The 9070-nt window shown below is 45.1% G+C and overlaps 1 protein-coding gene across 4 annotated transcripts in view; it reads right to left on the bottom strand.

Moving 5' to 3' along the window:
- The window catches only part of TRABD2A (TraB domain containing 2A), a 92672-nt gene that overhangs the window by 14062 nt on the left and 69540 nt on the right, over positions 1–9070 (bottom strand). The window contains exons 5-6 of one of the 4 annotated variants that reach the window (XM_080371747.1): positions 8714–8804; positions 3138–3398 (exon numbers count right to left, since the gene is read on the bottom strand). In XM_080371747.1, coding sequence (XP_080227873.1) covers positions 3138–3398; positions 8714–8804 — 352 coding nt within the window. Of the gene's footprint in view, positions 1–3137; positions 3399–8159; positions 8805–9070 lie in introns of those variants that run through there. The other 3 variants (XM_080371748.1, XR_013924818.1, XM_080371749.1) reach the window with 3 other exon arrangements.

Genomic DNA, 9070 nt, shown 5'->3' with positions numbered 1-9070 from the left:
ATATGCAAGAAGAAAACAAGCTTTCTTGCAGGGGACTGTAACTGTGGCAACATGCTGAGCACAGCAGGAGTGAGGCACCTGCTTTCAGCTGAATCCGTCTTCCCCTGCCATGTCTGTATGTGCATCTTAGCATGGACCAAACTTGTTCCTGTACTACAGAATTACAAAGGTTTTACATGACATGCTTTAAGGAGAGGAAGAGCTACTTCCAGAAATGCATCCTAGAGTCACCGGGAAAAGACCACCACATCCCAGAGTATCTCCCAGTGGTAGTGAGGACTTTGAGGTGGTGATGAACAAGAACTGAGTCAGAGGCTATGTGATGCAGAACTCCCATTATGGCAACATGTGATGGAGGAGAGAAATTTGTATGCTCCAGACTGAAAACACCAACCATTCCAAACTGAGGAAGCTCCCACACCATGGCAGGTCAAGAGTCAGAAGGGTCAGATACTGCACAGGTGTTGTTCTTTTTGTCAATGTATTGGAAACTATGATTGACCCCACAGCTGTAAGGCTGACGTACACCCCAGGGCCTCATGGGGCTCTGTGAAACCAGAAGACAAATTGGGACAAAATGAAATGCAAGTCTACCTGCCAAATAAAAAGGCATAGTAATTTTTCCTGCCGCCACTCCCCCCGCTGCTGTGCACCATTCTTGCCTTATTTTGGCCACCCCCATTAAGCAAAAATGGTTTGGGAAACTGAAGGCAATTAGTATCCTTGTTAGAGACACTTACCCTTCCATACCTGAAGGTCCCCACAGAAGGTTTGAACAGTAACTGGAGAGAAGCCAGCTGGCCACACATCAAAGAAATACACCTGACAGCTGATGCATACAGGAGCACAAATGAAAGCCACTCTGCCAAGCGCACTATAAGATTGCATTAAATCACTTGAGCTCTGCCTTTCACATTTTCAGGCTGACAGGAGGAAAGCTGTGAATGGCCCAGACATAAGAAACCTGACAGCGCTACCTGTGCCTGGGGACCCCAGGGAGTGCTTAGAGCAAGGGCTGAGGCTCGCAGCGAGCCGTGCCCTGCGCACCTGTGAGCCTGAGCCCAGGGGGCTGCGTTTCCGTGAGGACACGAGGTGGCGCTGTCGGCTCAGCCCAGCCCGCACGGCGCGGCCCGCTCGCGGCGCGGGGTGTCGGCGGGGCCGCGGGGCCGACGTTCCCCGCCTCGCACAGCCTAGACCCGGAGCAGGTGGGGGCTGTACGCGAATGGCAGCTGCCTCTCTGACACCCGCGGCTTTCCCTCTGTAGCAAGGGTGCAGCGATCTCCCAGGCAGCAATAAACATCACTTACCTGTCTTACCCAGTACTCCCAAGCAACAGCTCCACCTCTAGAAGTTCAAGCTCTCTCCTGCTAAGGACCCACACCCCTAAAAAGAATTTGTCACCTAGTACCTGGGTAAGTTTCTAGCACAAAGGATGACTTAATTAGCGGGAGAAAAAAGGAAACATTACAAAAGAAGGAAAGGAGGCATTCACTGCTCCCAGGCTTATGCAGTAGTTTCCTAAGGTTACCTTTGCTTTTTACCTCACTATTGCCTTGCAGTACTTGCAATCCAGTATGTACCTCCAATTTAGTCACAGTAGCATATCCTCCCATCTTCCCTCTTCCTCTGAAGGCACTGATGCTGCAAGTGCATGTGTATCTCACATCACTGTGTCCATTGAATTCCCTGAGTTTCATATGAACAACTGCATGTGAAAAACTGAACACGTCAGTGTGCTGGCAGGGAGGGATCTTGAGATCATAGAGACTCCAACTTCAACAGAAGCTCCAAAACCCCATTCACAAACAACTGGTATCAACTACATTAATAGAAATTAAATGATACACTAAATGACAAAATCAAATATGATGACTATAAGGATTTGCTGACTGGTGAATCTTGGACTCTTTGTAGGTCTGTCAGTGGGCATGCAAACCTCCATGCACATTTATTCGTCTTCCTTTCTCTCCAGACTACTCAGACTTGGGTTGGAAGGAAGAGCAGAGATAAGACCCAAAAACTACTGTAGAAACGAGGAAAAGGAGTCTGGTCTAAAAAGTCTGACAACGGCTGAATGCTTAGAGCAGAACAACAGCTGTTGCACCTGCTTGCATCCAGCCTGAGCAATGTATTACTCAAAGAAGTGGTACAGCTGAGACCCAGGGAAGTGATATAAGAGGCATAGAAGAACCATGATATACACAGTACCTCAGGGAGCTGGAAGAAATATTCTTCAGAGGAAAAAAAAATATTAATGTAGAAGCTTCATTTCAAGAACTGCAGGCTTTTCCCCATCATCCTGACCTGTCTTGTTATGTACAGTACCACAAAAATAAAGTGCTTTCAACCTGAGTATTAGATACCAGAGATACAGAGACATAGAGTACAAAAGTGAGTAGACTTAGGTCTGTGTGTTATTAGACAGGAGGGAAACATTAAGGTACACATTCAGCCACAGGCCTAAATATAGTTAGTGAGGGACAAGTTAGCTTTTTCTGCAGGCTGCTGTAGTTCTTGTAGTCGAGTAAGCTCTTCTGGTTGAAAACTAGGGGGTATGTGTGAACCTTTGCCCCTATATACAATACACTCAATTTTTAATATTAATTCCATCATCCATTAGGTTGTCATCTCCCTTTCCAGATCTCCAGTAATGCCACAGGGCTCACATGCTTTTTAAGACTGGAAGAATACAGAAACTGAAAATACTACACAAAAACTGTCCAAATGCAAGGAGTACACATGCCTGATACGGCAGTTTCCACATATGCAGCAGCTCTTGGAAAAAGGTCCAAGGCTTTTATCTATACCATCTACCACAGGACCCAGCCTTCTGTGATAGAGGACTACCACATGCTCACAATCCCTCAAGCCCAAAGGCAAAATGGTCTAGACAAGGCTTCTATTGTATTATGCCCAATATTCCACAAACCTAACCATGCAGCAGAAGCTATTTTGTCATTAAAAGCACAAGCAGCCTTGAGCAAATGTTTCAGCAGGAATCACGGTAAGGTAGAAAGTCACATCCTGCCCTCAGCATGTATCTAGCTCCTGTGGAAGTCTGGAGTACTGGATTAATCACTGCAAGTTAAAGTCCAGTTTACATGAAAAGCCCTCCACCCTTCCCAGCCCTTAGGTACCTTTCTTCAAGGCGAACCCAGAGGTCATTAAACTGTCGCAGTTTTTGCTTCTTCTGCTGCTTCTTTTTCTTCTTTTTGTACTTCCTGTCTACCTTCTCCAGCATGTCGATGCTGTCAGGGAGCAGCAGGTGAGGTAGGACTTCTTCCTCCTCCTCCTCCTTCCGGGCATGCAACGGCAGTGGGAGCTCTTGGGATGTGACATAGGCACTGTGTGCCGGTGATGATGATGAAAAGGCTAACAAGGTTTTGGGGGGGGTTCTGCTGGAAGGAGAAGGGAACACAGATAATATTTGAAAGGGCTTTGAGGGAGAATCCTGGTACAGATGCCATCAAGGCATACACACAAAACAAGTATTTCTCCCTGATGTATCAGCTGGATGCTTATTTCTCTATCTTGTGCTCCTGCCCTCCCTTCCTTAACTCAATATTCTGATGAAAACTGTTCTCTTTAATGAAAAAAAGCTTTGGAAAAGTGGTAAACTGGAACTGCAGAAAGAATGCAGTCTGGCTGATGGTAGAATAACTCTTGGCAATAATGTTGTGTATCTAGAAAGAGACAAAAAAGGAATCACTCTCTAAGTCATAAGAGGTCAAACCACATTCCTGTTGTCTGTTGTACTGCGGAACACAGACCAGATTATTCCTTTCAGCAATTCCTGCCCAGAGCCAACTAACTTGGAGGGCTAGGGGAAGGGGCAGGGACAGGACAGCTAAGGCACACTAGTTGAAGAAGCCAGTTCTAGACCAACAGGTCTCACTGGTGGAGAAGACAAGTAATGAGCTAGGGCACAGACTGCAGTCATAGCTGCAGAAATGCATCTTGCGAATTACCATCTTTGAAGGGAATGGGTCAATATACCATTAAGCAATTCTTTGGGCCATCTAGTCTGCAGCAACTGGAAGCAGACTAGCTGTGGTGCTGCCAAGTTCACTATCATCTAATTTTCTCTTTCATGAAGCCAGGCGGTCCAGAGCAGTGAATGCATAGCCTTTATAAAACGTCAGGTCAGGGGACATGTCTGACTCATAAGAGACCAGAGCTCAACTCACTGTTGCGGCATTCACTTCTAGCGTAAGCACTGATGACTTCATGCTGATCGAAAAAAGAAGATAATGCTGTCCTACCACTCAGATAAGCACACCAGGGAGCATGAAATTGTGGTTTTAAAGGGTTGTATCAGACAAGTATGGAGGTCAATGTGGAGAGGAGAATGCAGAGGAATCATAGCCCTTCCACAATGCAGGAGTGAGCTTTGCACACATTCATAGCAAGTAATGAGGGAGCAGGAGTCAGGACTTCAGCTTTCTGGCTGCACAGATCCTCTGTTAGGCTGGCACCACTATCTAGCACTACAAAGCAGCTCCAGCAAGTGAGATACTGCAGTGAGACTATGTGCATGCACAAACTCAAGGCAAATCTTGGAAGCCCAAAGGAGCACTCAGTCAAAGCCCTCAGAAAAAAACTATAAGGGCTACGCATACCCAACTTCATAGGAAGGTGAAATACTGAAGAAACAATCAATCAGCTCTACCTTGATTACTCAAGATCTGTTTCATTATACTTAAAGTAAGCAACATTTACTCATGTACACTCCAAGGCAGGCAGTCTGCAGTCTCCTGTCCATTCATCGCTCTGCTGGCCCACACTTATCCTCATTGGAACAAAGCAATTCCCCCTCGTCACTTGTTCATGAGCATTTTGGACAAACACACAAATTCAGTCCACTCTGTGGATACACAGAGCACAACACAAATATCTGTTTGATCTTTATGACTACTTCATAAAGAGAAGAGATGCAGCAGTCATCTGTAAGAAGACAAAATTGAAGACTGGCTTGGGCTGAAATTCAGAAAAGTGACAAGACCACACACCACTCTGCAGAAACCTGGCTTCAGTCAGTAAAACCTTTCCAGAATTATAGCGTGTTTCCTTTCTGCCCTGCAATAGCATCGCAAGGAGTAGGTCCCGAAGGAGACATGTTTCAGCATGACTGCCATTTTCAAGCTAGCCCATCACTGTGGGCACATCTCTTTGATGGAGAATAAAAAGGGTTCATCCTGAAACAGGTGAAATGAAGTCGTAGACTGTAACATGAGGAGGACAGTAGAGGGAAAACTAAGAGATTTTAGTCTTATTTCTTGCAAGGAAAATCACAGACGGATCACGTGGTGAACTTTATGTGACAGAGACTGGTGCAGAATGGGTCTTGGGCTATTGACCCCTTTCAAAATCCTTGTGATTGTCACACTCTCACTTTATCACCTGAAGTTTCACGACCCTTTCACTCTCCTCCACAACACCTTCACATCACCCACCCTTTTAACTCCACCTTACAGAGTGACCCCACCCAGTTGTCTCCAGAGACAACGGATTTGATCTCTCTGAAGGTCATCGGCTTATGGTTCCCTTTCCTGCAGTGTCTCTCCACTGTGTGCCTGTTCCTTAATTGTGAAAGTCACAGAGCAGGCACCAGCCCTCCCCTGTAGATTAGCGTGCCTTGCTGCCTGCAGCCTCCCCTGCCAAACTCGTGTCCATACCATGCTGGAGTTCAGCATTGCTACAGGCACAGACAGGATGACCTCTATCCTGCACGGCCAGTTATTTATTCTGATACTTGCAGCCTCATAACTCTAATAACAACAGACACTCATATACATAACCTCCTTTGCAACAATTCCTGCAGGCAATTCTTCCCAGGACTGACAGAGCAATCACAGGAAAAAGCACACAGATGCAAAAGCATGTCCTTCTTCCCCAAGGCCAGCTTCCTCTCCCAGCATAGCAGTTAACAGAGGAGTCAGGAAGCACCTTAATTAAGGCTGTGATTGTGTGATGAATATTTTACCATATATATGTATTCTAAAATCAGGATCAACAGTTAAAGCCCAAAATAAGACAGTAAGAGCTTGATTGAACTTGTGGCACTATTTATAAACTGTCCTTTGTGCTGCTGTGCAGTTGGAGCAGCCCTTTTGCCTTCCATGCTTTGGTGACACCACAAAGAAGGAGCCCTCCAGCACTCATTCCTCTCCCCCTGCAGACGGGCAGGATGGCAGCCCTGTCCGCAGGTGAAATTGTGTTACTGCATCCAGCAGTTTGCCTGTTACAGGAAAACATGCATGATTATTCCTGCATCTTTCTGTGTTCCTGCACGCAGGTATCTACAAGATACCTCAGGAGGGACTTTCTGCTTAGCCAGAGCACAAGAAGCAGCAGACTGTGCTGCTACTGTACAATGTCATGTTGTGGGGAATGGAGACAATTGCAGACTTCTCATCTTCTTGTTTCAGGACTGCTCAGCTAATATCCCCTACTGCATCAGACGGTAGAACAGCCATTTGAATGCTCTGTCTCAGTTCAAGCACTTGCTGGTTTTTTTTCCTCTCTCAATTTTGTCATTTGAAATAGTCCATGGGTATTGACTGAACTGTGTGCAGCACTGCTATCTAGGACAGTAGCTGGATATGTTTCCATATTTATGTGGGCTGGACTGTGTTTATTGACTCAGACTGCCCTGGACTTTGGTCCTTAGAACAAGCCCAGGATAGCAGTCAAGTGAAACCCTCCATTCAGTTCCCAGGACTCTGACGTACTCTTGCCGCAGGTCTTTTCCTCACCTCAAATGCTCTTCTCCTTCAGAACACACATTCTTCTTGAAACTTCATATTTTAGATCTGTTTCCAAGTCATCCAGGAATGTTAACATCTTTTCTCAAAGAAAATATTAAAGTGAAATTTTCTTCAGCTTCTTCACTCAGCTTTAAAATCAAGACACCATGAAAGATGTTCTGTCCAGTAGTTCTAATGAGAGGTTTGAGATGTAATCAATGCCAAACTGAGGGCTTTCAAAAGCACAAGAATCACTGGCGGGACAGTGAACTCCCATGATGTAGTCAGAGAAATGGGTGCCCAGCTACCCTGATGATGGTAGGTTGATACCTACCTTCCTGATGCATAGCCTGATGTGTGAAGATCTATCTCTCCTTTTCACAGTTGTCTGCCCTTGATTTCCTTACAGCTATACATTTAGAGATGGGGTTTATTTACTCTCAAGTATATATTAAGCATATTAAGCATTCTTTCTTTAAGCTTTAAGAAGCTGTTATGGTTGGGTTTAGGAATACCTAAGCTAATGATGTTCTGAGGGGGAAAATATCAATGCAGACAGGTTTCTGATTAACCCCATAAACACTGATACACTGAATTGTCTATCATGACTGAAGTGTTATAGGATCATTAAATCTTCTGCCTAAGCACAGAGAGCTTCTCCATGTCAGACTACCTGCCTATCAGGTGGCAACAGGTTTAGGGGTTGCATTCATGTTCTCATGGGGATGAATCTTTGCTCATTTTGTTTCACTGCATGTAGAGTTAGCGGTATATGTCCATGTCAAGAAACACAGCAAAAACATGACCTGCCAGAACTTGAATCTCATGGTCTGAAAAAGGCAGACATGCTGCAAAGAGAAAGATGAAGCAACCAGAGTATGAGAAAAACATCTGTTATTATTTTGCACCACTTCTGTGTAGCCCCAGGCACAAACCAAGACTTTGCACTAGGCCCCTTGTATAAAAGGTGATCATCCTGCCTGAAAGCCTCATATCAGTAATATGGGGGAAAAGGAACAGAGATGTAAGCACTGAGGGACAGCATGACTGACACAGAGGATAAGAGGGAAACAGTACCATAACTGGGATCAAACCTTTTTTCCACTGTGGTCTTTAAGCAGTGATATAAGGAAGAGTGGGAATGTCTGACAAGACACAGGAGCACATGTTTGGCAAGAGTCCAGAGAAGGGGAAGACAAGGATTGCAGACCCTAAGCTGGTGGCAAGAAGGCCAGGAAGAGGTGAGTCAAGAGCACATGTAATTCTCAGCAGAGCATGGAACAGTAGATTATTTGGCATTTTGTAGTTTCTGCAACCATAGAGATGGATACATGCATCCAGTAAGAAATAAAAAGAGGCAGTAAGGGTATATCCTGAAGGACAACTGCAAGATGAACAAAACCAACGAAGTACCTTGGCTTAAAAATGCAGAAGAGAACAGGGGACATGAGAGCCATCAGTCATGGGGACTGCTTGCAAAGAGGCTGGGTGGACTCTGGCAATCAGATTCCAGGCTGAGAGAGCAATCAGAAAGAATCAAAAATAGGAGTGAAAGAGAAGGGAGGCAGCACAGTCAAACACATAAAAGGGAGGAAGAAGGAGCCTGGAAGCCTATGTGGTATAAGAGAACATCCAGACCTGATGAACCAAGCATGCATACTGTATGGCTGTTAGTTTAAGAGTTAAAAACTTACAGGGGAAAAATATTTTCATTTTATCAAAAAGACCCCATAACAAAACAAACAAACAAACAAACAAAATCCCCCAAACAAAACACACAAAAACCCAAACCCAAACCAAATAAAATCCTGTTTCCAAACTGGCTCACGGAAGAGAAATGCAAACAGAGGAGGAGAGAGGGAGCCCGGCTCATCAGTAGGTATAGTCCCATCTTGCACTACCTCTTCTTGACTGTTTATAAACCCACCCTCCCAATGGCTGCTCAGCTAGATAGAAGCATGCATTACTTGTTGATGGCTTGTCCAGCTGGAGTGTGTTCTACCTCGTACCCTTCTTTCCTCAAAACATCAATCACTGTGTTGTTGCCCATGAAGTGACCTGCAGTTAAGAGAAAAATGACATCAGAACTCAACAAGCATAAGGAAAGAGAAAGAACGAAGTTCTTCCTCATCACAGGAGGAGTGCCACACTCAGGGCAGGCAGTGCTTTACCACTCCCCACCACCATGCACCAGAAGCACAGGATCTCTAACAAACAATAACTGAACTTTCTCAAGGTCACTTCAATAACACATTCTGCCTTTCTAAAAGGCAGAAGTGATTGAAATTACTCTGGACCCGCAGGCTGTTGCATTACCAAGATAC

This window comes from Falco punctatus, assembly GCF_963210335.1.
Source record: "Falco punctatus genome assembly, chromosome: Z".
Classification (NCBI taxonomy): domain Eukaryota; kingdom Metazoa; phylum Chordata; class Aves; order Falconiformes; family Falconidae; genus Falco; species Falco punctatus.
Note: the sequence above shows the minus strand (reverse complement) of the source record. Positions and strands in the feature narration are given on the sequence as shown.